The sequence below is a fragment of the Xiphophorus maculatus genome, chromosome 8, assembly GCF_002775205.1.
Source record: "Xiphophorus maculatus strain JP 163 A chromosome 8, X_maculatus-5.0-male, whole genome shotgun sequence".
Classification (NCBI taxonomy): Eukaryota; Metazoa; Chordata; class Actinopteri; order Cyprinodontiformes; family Poeciliidae; genus Xiphophorus; species Xiphophorus maculatus.
The window spans coordinates 563,258-581,640 of NC_036450.1; the positions used below are offsets into that span (position 1 = coordinate 563,258).

The 18,383-nt window shown below is 45.1% G+C and overlaps 1 protein-coding gene across 2 annotated transcripts; it reads left to right on the forward strand.

The window, feature by feature from the left end:
• The first annotated feature begins 1,568 nt into the window (after positions 1 to 1,568).
• Positions 1,569 to 13,201, forward strand: LOC102234575 (tyrosine-protein kinase Fer-like). Of its 2 annotated transcripts, XM_014474908.2 has the most exons (21): positions 1,573 to 1,592; positions 1,874 to 2,043; positions 3,239 to 3,365; positions 4,836 to 4,967; positions 5,040 to 5,213; positions 5,283 to 5,382; positions 5,469 to 5,652; positions 8,072 to 8,209; positions 8,286 to 8,405; positions 8,476 to 8,598; positions 8,682 to 8,868; positions 8,941 to 9,036; positions 9,120 to 9,326; positions 9,415 to 9,537; positions 11,332 to 11,388; positions 11,491 to 11,609; positions 11,686 to 11,780; positions 11,866 to 11,989; positions 12,060 to 12,214; positions 12,283 to 12,405; positions 12,480 to 13,201. In XM_014474908.2, the coding sequence occupies exons 3-21, from the start codon at positions 3,297 to 3,299 to the stop codon at positions 12,614 to 12,616; spliced, it is 2,463 nt and encodes an 820-aa protein (XP_014330394.1). In that variant the 5' UTR covers positions 1,573 to 1,592; positions 1,874 to 2,043; positions 3,239 to 3,296; the 3' UTR covers positions 12,617 to 13,201. The 2 variants fall into 2 exon arrangements, with proteins under 2 accessions (XP_023194143.1, XP_014330394.1); XM_023338375.1 differs by lacking the exons at positions 8,072 to 8,209; positions 8,286 to 8,405; positions 8,476 to 8,598; ... (9 more) ...; positions 12,283 to 12,405; positions 12,480 to 13,201 and adding an exon at positions 6,453 to 6,815 and having other exon boundaries at positions 1,569 to 1,592.
• The last annotated feature ends 5,182 nt before the right edge of the window (positions 13,202 to 18,383 follow it).

Consider the following 18,383-nt stretch of genomic DNA (forward strand, 5'->3'; position numbering starts at 1 on the left):
TTTTTATTAGTGAAAAATATGTTATATTTTATTGCTGTTTATAAATCCAGCTTTAATAAACTAGGATTTGGTTAATGTGTCCTATTTGTATTTCATGAATATTTCAGGTTTGCTTTTGTTATGGATTCTGTCTTTTCCTGTTAGCCTCTTATCTGCTTACACACACAGGCTGCAGCTTACATTACCATGTTTATGTGTGTCAGACTGAACCTGATTAACTGGCCTTTAGGGAGGAAACAGACTGAGGAGAATAAAAACTCAACTCTAATCTTTGCCTCACTTAGTTCCGTCCATCAGCTGAGCCCAGCTGACCGGCGCCGGACGGCCCACTGGACCAGTCACTCTGGTTCTGATCCGTTTCTATGACGTGTAACATTTGATCATTTTTCAGAATTAAAGCCTGTTTTTATGTCACCAAATCTCATGATTTCTCAAGGTAATTTACACTGAGGGGTTCTGGTCGGGTTCTGGTAAACAGACCTGGTGGAGCTCGGAGACAGAATGAATGAACTTTTACCCTTTTGTTGCTATGCAACCAGGTTCAGAACCAGGCATTAAAGAGCACATTTCTGAAATCAGACATTTTCTGGAAGAACAACACAAATATCATCACCAAGGAGTAAAAGCAGGAACATTAAAATATAAAGTTATAGAAACAGAGAATAAAAATCTTATAAAATCTAAGTGAAAGAGAGCTGTAAATATTTGCAATTATTGAAATTAATTGTTTTACATGCTTCTTGGGATATTGTTCATTTGTTGTTTTGTATGAAATGTTTTTGTATTGATTTTAAATATGTTATAACCAAATATTCTAGTTTGATTTCCTCTCAATGTTGGTAGATTTATTTTATATTTATTCAAGTATTTTGTTTCTTATTTTAGAATTTTCTCTTTCCTCTTGTAATTTTTCTAAATCTTTCATTTCTTCTGGTATTTCTTTCTATTGGCATTTTTTTTTATCAGTTAATATATTTTAGTAGTTTATTCGATTTGATACTTTTATATATTTTAGAGTCAAAATTATTTCAAAATGAATTGTTTTTATTTTATTCTGAATTGAATGATTGACTTTGATTTATTGTTCATAAATGTTTTCCTCTGTGCCGAGCGAAATGTGTTTCCTGTTTGGAGGTCATGTGACCCCAGAGCAGTAAAAAAAAAACGGAGGGCAGTGAACGCCTCATGTTTCTGGAACCAGTTGGACAGAAACTTTGACTGTTCCTTCATTCCTCTCATTTCCAGCTCAGAGCTCCGCCCAGGGCGGGGGCTTACTGGTCTCACTGGTTCCATTAACAACCCTCCCCCCTAGTTTGATCTGGTCTGTTTTTCTTTATTGAAACTTTAATCAATAATAAAACTCGCAGTAATAAAACTAATTTACAGCCATCAATTAGATTTTAGTGATGATGGTGATGAAGATGAAGACATCGTTTTCCAGTTAAGCGGCTTTCTTTGAAGCCCATCATGCTGCGCTCCATACCGCCCCCTGTGGTCGTCTTATAAAAATTAAACTTATTAAACTGTCCTGGTTTAACTGCTTCCTGTTTAGATGTTTCGATGGATTTTATTTCTGTTTAGAGTTTATGCAGGTAATGTTTATATCTTTATCTATGGTTTAGTGTTTGGTGTTCTTTGTTGTTCCGGACTTCAGAGTGTTTGTTAACCAGGAGGAGCCGGAGGTTCTGACTTCTCGGTTCTGTGAGGATTGTTTCTGGTTTGGGAATAAAACATGGCGGAATGAACCATATGTCCTCTTTCTTCTTGTCTCTTGTTGTTTTCGTCACGTGACTGTTTTTTCTCTTACTGGCTCCTCCCACCCCATCCCGTCCCCCTCTCCCACTTCTTCCCGGTTTTCCGTTTCCGGCGGAAGCCCCTCCCTGTTAGCCGTTAGCTTTCAGCTCTGCATCCCGGACAGCAGAGCAAAAACACGGCAACGGAGCAGAAAAACCCGGTGCAGAGGACGACATGAGTCCCGGGGAGGACCAGAGGGAAGCACGGTGACCAGACGGAGACTCTGCCGCCGCATTATCCAGTTTTCAGGTCAGTAAACGTAGCAGAAAGCTCCGGGAAAACAGCGATCCCACTCCCGAGCTGTGGAGGTCCCGGACTGCCATTCCTTCTCCGGCTGCTCGCTCCGCGTTCTGCGGGCTTCTCGGGACCGAATCAAGGACAGCAGCCGGGACAAGTTCTGCAAGAATGGACCCGACTTATTCAAGTTCTGAGCGTGTTGTGAGTTCAAAGGTGACGGACCTCAACTGGAGCAGTGGCAGCTATCTCCTAGCAGTAGCATGATAGCTCTTCCTCCATTAGTTTGAATGGGGCTCAGGAGCTAAGGCTAAGACTAGCGTAGCCTCGGCGTCCCTCCAGCTGGTGGCCTGGAAGTCCAGCCTGGACCCAGTGATGGTTGATCAGCTCCATCCCAGGAGGACGGGTTCTGACCCATCCTGGAGACGACACCGAGCCTCTTCATCGAACCGGGTCTCAGTTTGTTTTAGCAAAAGCTGGAGAGAGGCAGCAGGTGAGGCCAAGTTCAAGTCCTCCTCAGGAATGCCCTCGGGGGTCAGGAGGGCCGGGTACCAGGCCCCTTAACACGGGCCAAGGGGATCCAGAAAAACCAGCGCCAGAACTTGGTCCTCGTTGCTGGTGAAAGTTGGACTCTAGTTCTGTTCAGTACCTTCCTGAACAGGGCAGGTGTTGATCTGTTCTGGTGACCTCAGGATCCGGGGGCTCTGCAGTTTGCAGTGGTTCTGTTGGGTTCATCAGACCAGAACCTTCAGATATCTCTGGACCGATTCACCACCGCGGTGCTCTGAGAGAGAGAGCTGAGTCAGAAGGCGAAGCTCTCGATTTACCGTCAGTCAGCCCCCATTAAGGCCACCGAAAGAACGAGGTCACCGAAGCAACCGGCTGGAAGGAGTTTCCCCTTAGGGGCCCTGGGCTCTCAGAGACACAAGCTTGGCCCTCAGTGGGGGCCGCTGCTCCTCCACACCGAAAGGAGTCGGTGGGGGACAGACGCCCGGTCGGGACGGACTTTTCTTTGGTGAGCGGGTCGGGTCCCACTGGGAGGTGAGACCCGATCCGCTCACCAGTGGGACTGGAGCAGACCCAGTGGGAGGCTTGGGAAGTGTGGGTCACTATAGTTGGGCTCCAGATCTCATGATCAGAACCATGAACCATGAGGGCATCATCCATTGGACTCAGTGGTTCTGGTTCTGACCCGTCCCTCTCTCCACAGGACGATGCCCTCGGGTTTTTCTGTGCTGCACTTCTAGAGACGGAACCGCTGATCCGGGATGGGATTTGGTCGGGATCTCATCAACTCCCACGAGGGATTGCTGAAGCTGCAGGACTGGGAGCTGAAGGTAAGATGAGGTCGGTTCTGGTCGGGATCCCCACTGGCCACAGCCTGTTCTGATGAACTGGGCCGAGAGGTCGGGTGTCTACAGATCGGACCCGACCAGAACCAGCAGTAGAAACCGGTCGGGTCCTGAACTGATTTGGACTCGATGATCCATCAGGAACCGTTTGTTTTACCGATTCTCTGCAGGTGGAGATAAAACTGATCCTGCCGATATTTAGCAATCACAACAATCCATATCTATCATTGATCCGGTCATGTATTTTACTCCATGTGATCAATATCCATGTGATATTGATCACATGGATTGGCTGCAAATGTTTTTCTTTAATCGTAAGCAGTAACATGTACACCTGCAGGCCAAAGCTGGTACTGCAACCAGTGATGCTCTAAATCAGGGGTCTCAAACTCCAGGCCTCGAGGGCCACAGGCCTCTGCTGCCCCACAGCTGAACAGAATAATTAGGTCATTAGCAAGACTCTGGAGAACTGATCTACACAAGGAGGAGGTCATTAAGCCATTTCATTCCAGTGGTTTGTACCTGTGGCTCATCTAAAAACTGTAGGTCTGCGGCCCCTGAGGACTGGAGTTTGAGACCCCTGCTCTAAATGAAGTACAAAAATACTGAACATTAAAAATAAAGAAATATTAAAGTTAACAAAGACAAATGCAAAATTGATTTAATCATAGCATGGCAAGCTGTCTGGTGCTTTAGCAACCTCTGTTGTGCAAAGGACAAAATGATTTACCTATTTTTAAAAATAATTTATAAAACAAATAAACACAGTCTGCTGCTTCATGTGTGAAATAAACTTAATTTTATATGAACATTAAAATGGCCTTAAAACTCTGAAATGGAAATAAACACAAGTGAATTTAAAGCTTTGAACAGGCAGAACTGTTGAAGAGCATTTCCACATGCTACGTAGCAGAGCATTGTGGGAAGAAGCATCTCAGCTGTTCCTGTGTTGATCCGCCATGTTGGTGAGGGCAGGGAAGCTTTCCAGTGATGATGCACCAGAGAGACGGCATCTCTCTGGTGCCGCTAAGTTTGAGGTACAAGTGATCAGCGACGAGACGGTGTTCAGTGATTGCCAATCAAATTCTTTTCCATGGAAATCAGCCGATCGATCGGCAGACCACTACGATCAATATATTTCCAGTTGCAACACTGTGACAAAACAACCAGAAGTGTTGACATTCCTTCAGTCCTGTGTGGCATCTGTGTCACATGACCCGACCGGCGCCGCGCTATTGGACCTGACACAGCCCGACCGGTCCGGTCCGGTCCAGACACGAGCTGACTGGTGCCGCGCGCCCCCGACAAGTACCACAGTCAGCCATGTGTGGCGTAGGGGAACGGGTCACTACACGTCTGTGTCTCACCTGACTTTTGGCATCAGGAGTTGGTGGGGAGCAGACGGGTTCTGACCCGTCAGCTGTAGCTGAACCTGTGTGCTCTGACGCCCTCTAGCTGCTGGAGACGGTGAAGCGCTTCATGACGCTGCGGGTGAAGAGCGATAAGGAGTATGCCGCCCTGCTGCTCAGCATGACTCAGCAAACAGAGAAGCAGGAAGCCGCTGACTACGTGAGCACAGTCAGCAAGGTAAGCTGCTCACCTGTTGCCCAGAGGGCGGGGCTTGTGGGCCAGCCCCTCTTAGTCCGGTGGCTCTGTCAGTCGTGGTCTCAGGTGATCCGTCAGACGGAGGCGTTGGGTCACATCATGAGGAGTCACGCCGACGACCTGAACTCCGGCCCGCTGCACCGCCTCGCCACGCTGATTAGGGACAAGCAACAGGTGAAGAAGAGCTACCAGAGTCTTCATCAGCAGCTGGAGAGCCACAACCACAAGGTAACCCGGGATTCGGTCGGGGACGGCTCGGCTCACGACCGCAGAGACAAGCCTATCTGTTGTTGCTAGGTAACCAAAAATGACCTGGAGAAGCTGAAGGCCTCCTACCGTCAGCTGAGCCGCGACGCCAACAACGCCAAAGAGAAGTACCGAGAGGCGTTATCCAAAGGTCGGTCCTGGTTCGGCCGCGCCTGCTGCTGACCGCGCTTCCTGTTGCACCGACCATCATGTCCCTTACTCTCCCACCAATCACAGGCCGGGAAGCAGAGCGGGCTCGCGAACGTTACGACAAAGCTACAGCGAAGCTCCATAACCTCCACAATAACTACGTGTTGGCGGTGTGCGGCGCCCGAACGCAGCAGGAGAACCACCGCCAGCGGGCGGCGCCAGCGCTGCTCGATGCGCTGCAGAGGATGCAGGAGGACATGACGCTGGCACTGTGAGTCACATGACCCCACCCACAGAGAGGGCTGGGCGATATGATGAGGAACATCTAATATCCCAGTATTTTTTGGTATTTCATGATACACGATACATTTCACAATATGTTTAAATAATCTCCGATGCCATTTTAAACTATAAGAGCTTTTCAGCATGACTTCCTCATTGCCCTGCTGGAGGGCAAAAAGCTGGCAAACTATCAACATGGTGATGTATAAAAACAAAAATGATGAAGTGCTTTGCTAGTAACAGTCAACGAACGCTATGACAAAAGTTTGAATTAAGAGAAAAGTAGTGAGGGAGAGGAAAGTAGTTCAGTTATGCTAGCTTGACTTTACAACCGTCACAATGCCGTAGATATGCTGCGTTTTGGTTCAGTTACAATATAAAAACTATGGACCTAAACACCAGCAGGTGTTTCAATTAGCTAATCTAGCACCGCCAGTTTCGGGCTAGCTAATAGCAGCGGGAGCTAACCCACCACATGAAACTGTGACGGACTGAATGTTCTGTTCTTTGTGTGGGAAATGTCTGAGTGTTTTATGGTGTCAGTTGCTATGCCAACCAGTCTGCGTGTAACGTAGAAAAAGGATGAATGTTTTTGAGTTATTGTTGAACAGTTTTGCCTTTGCATGGCTCTTAGTGAATAACATCTCGGCGATATAGTTCAGTCGCTGCAGCGCGGCAATAAACGGCTCGCAACCTTTTGTGACACGATTCCTAAATGACCTCGTTTTGTTTTCCTGCGTATAAAATCCAAACCAGATTATTGACCCAGGTCATCTGGTTCCTCTTCAGCTTGCGTCTTTCACCTGGAATTCAGCCGGCCGCCATCTTGTTTCCTCTGCAGCGCGGGCAGGACGTTCAGACTGGGAGGGGCTAGTGATGCATTCAAAGGGTGTCGGATAAACCAGTCCTCCCCAAACCCCGGACCGGTACCGGTCCGTGGCCCGGTTGGTACACAAGAGTTTCTGCACAAGAAATAATTAAATATTTCCGTTTTATGTATTATTTGAGTGTGGAGGATCTTTTATTTTGAAAATCCTTTAACTGGATTCTCTCGGTTCCGTCTTGCCGCCAACATGGAGCCACAAGCAGCAAAATGAGTCAGAAACGGATCAGATTGTTTGTAAAGTTTCTTTGTGAAGGGAAAAGGCCCAGAGAAGAGCCAGGAGGATGGATTTATCCCGGCAGGTGATTCCCACAGTCCAAGCTCTGCATGATATGGTGACCGGATGTTAATGAGGCAATGAAGCTTCAAGCTGCTTCTCCACTAGAGACCAAGAACCCGGAGCATCAGCAACACTTCCGGTCTCATCGTCTCTCATCTCTCCCAGATGGACCGTCTGGTTGCAGAGAAACAAGCTCAGGGCTCCATTAGTCGTTATCCTGAGTTAAAGTTTTCACCAAAGTAAAATGTTCGTTTTTGTGGCGCATCTGTATCTTATTTTGAAGGGATATGTAAACGTTACCATAGCGACCAGAGTCAGAGAGCGTTAGGGCAGTGGAGAGACGAGAGGAGAGGAGCTTGTGAGTTTTAGGTCTGGTTCACACCATTTAAGGATTGTGGGCCGATTTTCCAAACCTCTGTGACCACAGAGCCGATAAAAGTCCAACAGGTTCGGTCGGTTCGTGAGTCCAGCAGCAACACACCACAGAACCGATTCCAGGAGAAAATCCAGTAAAGCCCCAACAGACCAAACATGAATTTAGAATAATCAAACAGGATGATGATGTAGAAGCAGCAGTGATAGTTTGTGGCTCATTTTAAGAGAGCTAGTGTCGGCGTCAAGCTCTGATTGAACAAACAGCCTTACCTTTATAACCCATTTATGTCACTTTAATGATGGATAGCTGAAAAGTTACTGGGCTTATCAACTGCGGTACCAGTTTCGCTCCAGTTCCTCTCATTATCATTTCTGTTGATATTCCTGGTACGAAATGCTGAATAAACATTCATGCTGTTTCCACACATCACCTCTGATGTCCACCGGACTCTACCTGCCACATTCAGCATCCTGCGTTTCGCTCCCAGTCAGTGAAAACCCCACAGGCTGCGATAATCGGACCAAGACAATGTTGAATATGCCCGATTTTAGATCGGAGCGGTCCGACGTTCTACGTAACGCAGGCAGGATAACCGGTTAGGATTCATTTAAAATTGGGCCATGTGAACTGGGCTTAGCGGAGACAACATGCCTCATGTGACCCCCCCCCAAAACCCGTTGGGGACCGCTGGGATAAAGCACACACACACTGAATTAGATGCCGAAAACTAATTCTGAATTTATACTAGATGGTTGATAAAACCAGTTTAACCATTGTAAATAGAAAAACTCACCCAACCCTACTCTGTAGTACTGTGAGGTACCTCTGTAGTACCCCGTAGTACTGTCGGGTACCTCTGTGTACTCTAGTAAAAGTATCCTGGAGGAGTACTGTGAGATCAGCAGTCTGCTGACGGAGGAAGTCGTCGGCGTCCATCGGGAGATCTCGGCGTCCGTCCAGCAGATCGACCCGCTGGCCGAGTACCAACACTTCATCGACGCCTACAGGTGAGTCCGGCCCCACCTGGCAGTGGCCGTGGCGATGCCCGGTCGCCGTAGTAACCGCCCATTGTCCCGCGATCAGGTCGCCGGTGCCACCGGAGGCGAACGTGGAGTTCGACGCGTCCCTATTGGACGAGACGGAAAACATCCCGGCCAACGAGATCCTGTGGAACACGCTGACCGCAGACAGCTTGCAGAACACGTGAGCGCCTACTGCATTAAAGCACTTCCTGTGACCTTCCAGAGTAAAAGCTCGCTCTGCTCCTGTCCAGGTTATCGTGGAAGACAGAAGAGTTGGCGCTGACCCAGAAGAACCTGCAGGAGAAAGAGACGCTGGCAGACGACCTGGAGGCCCGGATCCAGACCGGCCAGCAGAACGCCAACAGGAAGAGCGAGTGAGTGAAGGGGGCGGAGCCAGGCCTCACCTGGCTGGGGGGAGGAGGCGGAGCCAGGCCTCACCTGTCTGTCTCACCTGCAGTTGCGTCCTGCTGCTGAGCCAGAAGCTGTCCCTGCTGGAGCTGCGTCAGGCCGTCCAATCGCTGCGCAGCTCAGAGGCCTGCCTCCTCTCCCAGAAGGCCTTGCTGGACGCCAAGATGGCCGCCGCGGTCGCCTCTCCGCCGCCAGCGCTGCAGTATGAGGACGACACGCGCTCAGTGTCGTCGACGGTGGGTGAAGGTGGCGTTTCAGAGCGATGGCAGCCGGCTCTCCTCCTGACCTCTGACCCCTGTGCCCTGCAGGACAAGAAGGAGAAGAGCTCCCGCTTCGACACCCTGCGCCACTCGCTGGCCGGCATGATGCGCTCGCCCAAAGCCATGCTGGGCTCCTCCACTTCGGTGGGTCGTCCTTCCACAGCGTTTCTCTCTCTGTCCTTTGGTCTCGCTGGTCACGTCTTTTTATGGCCTTCTGGTTTGAGCAGCAGTTCTTTGATGTGATTCCCACGTCGGAGCGCCCCCTGGCGGAGCAGGAGTGGTACCATGGAGCCATCCCCCGCACCGAGGCTCAGGAGTTGCTACGGCAACAGGGGGACTTCCTGGTGAGGGAGAGCCACGGGAAGCCGGGCGAGTACGTCCTGTCGGTGTTCTCCGACGACCAGAGGCGGCACTTCATCATCCAGTTCGCCGACGTACGTATTCTCACACTCAGGCCCACCGGAGCAGGTGGGGTCAGAGGTCACCGAACCCACCGCCGGCTCCTCTCTCTCTCTCTGGTAGAGTCAGTACCGGTTTGAAGGGACGGGCTTCCCCACCATCCCTCAGCTCATCGAGCATCACTTCTCCTCCAAGCAGGTCATCACCAAGAAGTCTGGGGTCGTCCTGCTCAACCCGGTCGTCAAGGTAACCCGCCATCACACACCTGAATGGGCGTGTGATAAATGGGCCGAATTTTACTGACACCATGCCAATCAAATCACCGACCCGACCCGACTGACCGTTAGCCCCGCCCACATCGACTGTCTTGCTGTGTTTGGAAACATTTCAGACATAAATCAGAAAGGTCGGGTCCGGCTCTGTAACGATCGGCAGTAAACCTGCTGAGTCTGGCGGGCGCGGCGCCGACGCCGTCCATCATGGGTTTGTATTAAAAGATGTTAAGTTGACAGGAAATGTCAAATATTACTGGGTAAATACCAGGCACAGATTTATTCCTGAAATCTGGAGCATTTTCTGTTCCTGCGGCTGCTTGATCTCTTCAGGACCTCAGCGTGAATCGCACTCAAACTCGCACAGGCTGACCGTTCTGGATATTTGCGTTTAAACCCCACCGCATTAGCTCTGGTTGCGCAGCTCTATGTGAGCCGCAGGAACAACTTGTTGGGTTTTCAGAGGAGCGCTGAGGGAGCAGTGAGGATGATTTTTATTTGTGAACAGAGGATTATGTGAGGCGTTTACATTTCAAGAGGCAGCAGCACCTCCAGACCCCACTAGAGACAAGTGGGGTGTTAGGAAATGGATGGATGGTTTCCATCTCAACTCGCTGCCCAGCGTGTGGCGCTGTCTTCTCTGTAAAGTTCATGTCTGTGCTCCGGTTGGTCGGAGCGTTGGCGGTTAACAACCAGCGCTAACCTCATCATGCAGGTTCAGCCGGTGAGGAGCTTCACACTGGTTTTATATTATGTTATTATTTTCAGTATTATTTTTTCAGTTACACGAAGCATCAAACCGTATCAAATGCTTTGTCCACGTAGAGAGTTAATGCGCGAGGAGATCTGAAAAACTCTGTAAAGCTCTGGCAGTTTCTGTGGCTCTTATTAAAACTCAGAAATGTTAGAGCTGCTAAAGCTACATTAGCATTAAATTAAATCTCCGTTTGTTGCTCATCTCTGCTCAGTGCAGCAGATTGAACTCATCCTGCAGGGCCGGTCCAAGGCTGCATGAGGCCTGGGGCAGAATCTGACCTAGGGGCCCCTATTGCTGCTAAAACCATCAGCACCTCTAACAGCTTTTCACTATGGATTTAGTGAAATCTGGGAGAGGGGCGTGTTTTAATTGTCTGAGCAATAAGTGATAATTGTAGTTTACTGAGATGTATTTATGAGCAAACAGCTAAAACTCAAAAATTAAACTCAGTATTAGATTGCAGCTAAAAAATACTAAAAAGTAATACTGACAGAAATAAAATAAAACCAGTGTGATGTGTGACTGAGACTGCAGGCTGAACTACTGAACCACCAACAGTTCGGCCAACCGGGACCACAACCATAAACTTTATCAGCACAGACAGAACCGGGCGCTGGCAGCGTGTTGAGATGGAAATGCTGCACATAATTCTTTGTTCACAAAGATAAATTATTGCCAGCGCTTGCTCAACGCGCTCCTATATTAGCGGCTCACATTGAGCTGCGTGAGCAGAGCTAACACAGTGAGTTTTAAACTTGAAGAGTTCAGGTGGTTGATATAAATACCCATGCAGGTGAGCCTACACCCAGTTTGAGTGAAAGGAGGCTCGTAAACTTTAGAGATCCAGTTGCGCCAGCCTGTGATTGGTCCGCGCTCCGGCTTCAGACCGAGTTCAATGCATGATCTGTGGTTACACGTCTGGGGCTTTGGGCAGCGATGAAGAACCAATGTGAACGAACACAGCAGCTGCTTCAACGAGCCGCCATCTTGAAAGTCTGGTTTCCTCTTCAGGACAAGAAGTGGATCCTGAACCATGAAGACGTCGTGCTGGGAGAGCTACTAGGAAAGGTGACCTCACTTCCTGTTTCCACCCACCATCCGTCACCTCATGCCATAACCTAGATGCACCTGTCTGCTCCCGTGTTCCATAATGCCATTGCCTGTTGCCAGGGTAACTTTGGCGAGGTCTTCAAAGGAACGCTGCAGCGAGACAAAGTGCCTGTTGCCGTCAAAACGTGTAAAGAGGATTTACCTCCAGAGTTGAAGATCCGCTTCCTGTCCGAGGCCAGGTGAGCTCTCAGGTCGGTTCAAACCACCAAACGTAGAAGAAGAAAACCATTAAAGCTCTCACCTGATTGGCTGCAGGATCCTCAAGCAGTACGACCATCCCAACATCGTGAAGCTGATCGGCGTCTGCACTCAGAGGCAACCCATCTACATCGTCATGGAGCTGGTTCCAGGTGGGTGGAGCCTCCACTTCCTATTGGCTGGCCATCTGCTGCTGGCTTTCTATTGGCTGTAACCACGGGGTTCCTTCTCCACCAGGCGGGGACTTCCTGTCCTTCCTGAGGAAGAAGAAAGACGAGCTGAAGACGAAGCAGCTGGTTCGCTTCGCCGTGGACGCTGCTGCCGGCATGGCGTACCTGGAGAGTAAAAACTGCATCCACAGGCGAGTACGGTCACTGAGGCGAGCGGCAGGCACGATGGAGCGCGGTGTGACCATGACCTTTGACCCCCAGGGACCTGGCCGCCAGGAACTGTCTGGTCGGAGAAAGCAACGTGTTGAAGATCAGCGACTTCGGGATGAGCCGGCAGGAAGATGACGGCGTTTATTCTTCTTCTGGACTCAAGCAGATTCCCATCAAGTGGACGGCACCCGAGGCCCTGAACTACGGTAACACCTGGCCACGCCCACACCCGAAGCCCATCAGTGACTGGCTGCTGACCGGCTGTCCTCCGCAGGTCGCTACAGCTCAGAGAGCGACGTGTGGAGCTACGGCATCCTGCTGTGGGAGACCTTCAGCCTGGGGGTGTGTCCGTACCCAGGGATGACCAATCAGCAGGCCAGGGAGCAGGTGGAGAAAGGTAAGCGGGCGCCGCCGCCTGTCACCGCCATCAAAGGATTAGCAGTAACCATGGAGATGTTTTTTGGTTCCCAGGCTACAGGATGTCGTGTCCTCAGCGTTGCCCTGACGACGTGTACAAAGTGATGCAGCGCTGCTGGCAGTACAGCCCGGAGGACCGGCCCAAGTTCTCCGAGCTGCAAAGAGACCTGGGGGCCATCAAGAGGAAGTGAGGCGCTGCCACGCCCACAGGGGGTGGGGCCTGTGTTACCTAGCGGCCATCAAGAGGAAGTGAGGCGCGGTCTGCAGCCTCTTCCTATCAGATGGTACATGGGTTTTCAAGTGCTGTCGCCATAGAAACGGCCAACAAGCCGTAAATAAACGGTGCCTAAATAAACGATTCAGCCATTTTTTATAGACACAATGTGAAGAAATGCCACTAAGCCCCGCCCCCAGAACTCCTTCCGGACTGTATCCATGGTGACAGAAGTTTCCATGTTAAAGCTCTTTTTTTCTCCTTTATTTATTTTTTAATTTGTTTTTATTTTCGACAGCCAGCTGTCAGTCGCCTCAGGCCCCGCCCAGTCTGCCTTCCACTAAACTTTCCCTCTGAATGGCATCGCTTAGTCGTCATGGTAACGAATCATGACTCCTGATTGGTCGGCATCATTTTCTGGGCTTTGTGAGAACTGAGCGCCACCTACTGTCACAGTAAATGAACTCCAATGTTTTGTTGTTTTCAGCACTAATCGTTTCCTTTATAAACTTGTTATAAAACATTTGTATCATTTATAATGAAAATAAATCGTAAGACTTCATAAGCTCGTCTGGTTTAATGAAGGTGAAGGAGTGGACGCTAATGAGCTCTGACCTTTGACCTCCTGTGTGTATGGCTCAGCAACATGAAACCATAAATGCTGTAGAGTAATTATAAAGTAATAGTAATAAACAATACTAACCCTGAAGACAACAATGAAACATCTGCTAGTTTGAGAGCAGCAAAGAAACTCCTCTGCTCCAGCAAACCGGAACCGGCTGCAGAACTCGGAGCAGAACCCAGCAGGCCACGCCCCCAAGAAGGCCCTGTCGCGGTAGGCCACGCCCCCTGCAGATATTTGGCTGTTCAGATATTTTGCTCTGACTAGTTGGGTTCAGAGTAAAATTCGATGTCATCACATGTTCAGATTATTTCGATACTTTACACTTGAAAGCTGTTTTTTTTTTTTTTTGCACAGTGAACACTGCTGTATTTCCAAGATGGCAGATTTTTTTAATATGATGATCTGTCATCAAAAATACAGATTAAAATGTAACATCTTTAATTAGCTGAATTATAGCAGGAGGAATTGCTGTTAAATTGAATGTTCTGAGAGTAAAAATCCTTCCTAAATATGAAGATATATCACAGATTTAAAAAGAAATTAAAAACGGGAGGCCGCGGATAATATAAGAAATAGCGCCCCCTTCACTTCCGGAGTGCAATGGTCCCATTTATAAATAAGGTCTGAGACTGACAGCGGTCCGTGAAAAGCTGGACGCTGGGCTGCAGAGGAGCAGAGGCAGTGCCGAATCAGCTGTGGGCTAGCAACTCTGACGGAGCGTGGTTCGGTCACGAGAAGCTAAGAAGTGGAAGAGCGATTTAGAGGCATAATCTGGACTGTGAGTGAACTAAGATGGCTAGTAGTAGTGGAGGGTGCTCAGAGGATGAAGGAATGGAAACAAGTTGGTCGGTGGTAGAAAATAAGAAAGGTGGAGGAGGAAAAGATAAGGGCAAGAAAGGGATAAATACAGGAAAAAGATCTCTCGAAGATGAGGAGGAAAATGTCGAGACACGAAAGAAAGTAATGATGGAGGAGTTCAAGGTAATTTTGAAGTTCAGAGCTGGACAGGATTTGACAGGAGTGAGTCCAATCACTCTATCTATTGGTTTAAAGAAAGTAATTGGAGATGTGGAATTAGCTAAAGTGTTAAGAGATGGAAGCCTGTTGATTATCTGTAAAAATGCTGAACAAAAGAATAAAGCGTTAAAATTACAGTCGATTTGTAAAAAAGAAATAACGGAGAGGAAAATAATGGGAGAAGAGAGAGGAATGAAAGGGGTAATATCAGGGATTCCATTAGGAGAAAATTTAGATGAGTTAAAGAAAATCATAAAAGGAGGAGAAGTGACAAATATCAGACGACTGCAAGCTTTCAGAAATGGAGAAAGAGTGGATAGCACTTCTGTGCTATTAGAGTTTAAAGGAAAAGAAAAACCAGATAAAATAATGATTGGTTATTTGAGTTTCAGTGTTAGGAATTATATTCCTCCACCGATGAGATGTTACAAATGTCAGAGATATGGACATATAGCAAAAATATGTAATGGGAAGCAAAGATGTGGTAGGTGTGGAGGAGAACATTCTTATGGGGAATGTGGAGAGAAGCCGATAAGATGTTGCAACTGTGGAGGAGATCATACTGCAGCATATGCAGGGTGTATGGTGAGGAAAGAAGCAGCAGAAATTCAAAAACTAAAAACAGAGAAGAGAATGTCATATGCAGAAGCAGTAAAGGAGGTGAAAAGTGCAGGGGTAAGTCAAAGAGCTAAATTAGAAAAGAAGACGATAGGTAAAGATCAAAATAATGTTACGCTAGAAAAACTGATCCCGTTCTTAGCTTACATTATAAATTGTTCAGAACAAGCGAGGACTAAAACTGAAAAAATTAAAATCATAGTGAAAGCAGCAGTAAGATTCTTTAATGTTACAGACTTATCATGGGAAAGAATTCAGGATGAACTCAGACAAGGAGAGGGATCAGGTGAAAATGAAGCAAATCAAATAGTCATATAATTTTAATATTACAATGGAACGCTAGAAGTCTAATTGCTAATGATCAAGAGTTTAAAGGTTTTATTAATAGATTAAAGGAGAAACCAGATGTAATTTGTATTCAAGAAACTTGGTTAAAACAAACATTACAGTTTAGTATTAGTGGGTATTCAACTATAAGAAGAGACAGAGGAAATGAAAATGGAGGAGGATGTGCTATATGTATAAAAGAAAAGATAAAATTTATTAAGATTCAATTGGACACGGAATTAGAGCTTAATGGAGTTAAAGTGTGGACAAAAAATGGAAGTATAGAAATTATAAATTATTATAATCCTTGTAAGAAAATAGATAAAGCAAAGTTAGAAAATATAATTAAACACAGGGGAGAGAAGCTAATATGGTGTGGGGATTTTAATGCACACAGCACTTTATGGGGTGAGAAAGATGATTATAATGGGGGAATTTTAGAAGGAATAATTGAGGAAAAAGAATTGGTAGTATTAAATAATGGGGAAGGAACTCGGTTGGATGTGATTAGTGGTAAGGAATCTGCTATTGATCTCACTCTAGTATCACAAGGTCTGGCAGATAGTTGTAAATGGAAAATAAATAAAAATAGTACAATAGGCAGTGATCATTATCCAATATTTATTGAAGTTGAGTTAGATATGGAAAAAGAACAGGTAAATACTCAAGGAAGATGGAGGTTTAAAGACGCTGATTGGAGGAAATATGAAGATATGAGTGAGAATAGATTGATAAATATAGATATAAATAAATCAATAAACGAATTAAATTTAGAAGTTAGTAAGAGTATTATTGAAGCAAAAGAAGCAATCCCAAAAGGTAAAGGGATTAAAAAGAAAAGAATAGTCCCCTGGTGGAATATAGAATGTACAATGGCAATTAAAGCAAGGAATAAGGCTTTTAAAACACTTAAAAAAGATGTTAGTTTCCAAAACTTAATTAGTTATAAGAGGAAACAAGCAGAAGTCAGGAGGAAGATTAGAAATGCGAAAAAGTTTTATTGGAGTAAGTATTGTGAATCATTAGGAAAAACTACAGCATTAGATAGAGTATGGAATACAATTAAGAAAATGTCAGGAAAGTCAAAGGAATATAAATTCTCAATACTGAAAAATAATGGAAATATGATTATAGAAGATAAAGATAAGGTAGAATTATTAGTAAAAGTTTTAGCTAAAGTGCATAGTAATGAAAATCTTAGTAAAGAAGAGAAAGAAGGAAGAGAATTAACGATGAGAAAATATAATGAAAGGATAAATGAGGAAATGGTTGATAATGATACTATAAATATGAAGTTTTCAATGACAGAATTAAAAAAAGCATTAAAGAATACAAAAAATTCAACACCAGGGGAGGATCAAATAAATTATGTTATGCTTAAAAACTTAAATGAAAGGAGTAAATTAGTTTTACTAAAACTATATAATAAAATATGGGAAGAAGGAACTTTGCCAGATAAGTGGAAAGAATCAATTATTATTCCTATATGTAAACCAGGTAAGGATCCTCAGTTAACTGAAAGTTACAGGCCAATAGCGTTAACATCTTGTGTCGGGAAAGTAATGGAGAGAATGGTGAATAATAGATTAATTTACTTCTTAGAATCGAGAGAAAAAATAAAAAAATATCAATATGGCTTCAGGAAAGGAAGAAGTACGACAGATCCTATGATACAGCTTGAACATGAAATCAGAAAAGCACAGGTGAATAAAGAGGTTTTAATGGCAGTGTTCTTGGATATTGAGAAGGCATATGACATGTTATGGAAGGAAGGTTTACTGATTAAAATTAGACAAATAGGGCTAAGAGGTAAAATTTATAATTGGATTAAAGATTTTTTAACTGATAGAAATATAAGAGTTAAAATAGGAAATGAAGTAAGTTCAAAATATTTAACTGAAAATGGCACTCCTCAAGGTAGTATTATAAGTCCAATGTTATTTATAATAATGATTAATGATATTTTTAGTAAAATCGAAGGTAAGTTTGGAATGACTTTATTTGCGGATGATGGTCTTATTTGGAAACGGGGAAGAAATATAAAATTTATAAATGATAAAATGCAAGAAGCGTTAGGTAAGGTAGAAGATTGGGCGCTAGAATGGGGATTTCGAATTTCAAGTTCAAAATCTAAATTTGTTAACTTTACTAATAGGAAGGTAGGCACTAAGATAAAATTAAAAATGTATGATAAAGAAGTAGAAAGGGTAGATAAATTCAAATATTTAGGTTTATGGTTTGATAAAAAGCTTACATGGAAAATACATATTAGTAAAATAATAGAGAGAAGTAAAAAAATATTAAATATCATGAGATGTTTAAGAGGTAAAGAATGGGGAGCAGGTAGGAAAACTTTGAAGATATTATATATTGGACTTATTAGATCGGTAATAGATTATGGATGTGTGGTATATAATTCTGCCTCCAGTACCTTATTAAAAGAAATAGATAAAATACAATATCAAGCGTTAAGAATTTGCTGTGGAGCAATGAAGACAACACCAGTGTCAGCACTACAGGTAGAAATGGGGGAAATGCCATTGGAGTTAAGAAGGAAACAATTAGGAGTAGGATTTTGGGCAAATGTAAAAGGGCATAAAAAAAGTTATCCTATAAATAATATATTACAACCATGTCAAGAAAATGTTAAGAATGTAAATGTAAATAGTTTTGGATGGATAATAAATAAAGAAATAAAGGAAATAGGATTAGATCAATGTTTAATTAGCCCGGTGGTGGATTTTTCATGTAATCTGCCATGGATACATAAAGAAATGAAAGTTGATTTAACATTGTTGGAAGAAGGAAGACAAATAGTAGAAGGAGAGGTGGAAAGATACATAAGAAGGGTATATGGAGAATACTTACAAATATATACAGATGCATCAAAAATGGTAAATGATAGAGTAGGGATAGCTTTTATAATTCCAGATTTAAACATCATGGAAAATAAAAGATTAACGGATATTTTGAATGTATACACAGGAGAGTTACTGGCTATTTCAATGGCGTTAAAATGGAGTGAAGAATTAAGTGAAAAGAAAGTGTTAATTTGTTCCGATTCAAGTAGTGCATTAATAAGTATTATGGAACAAGAGTCGGAAGCAAGACAAGACATATTGATAGATATAAATAAATCAATACATAAAATGGGGAT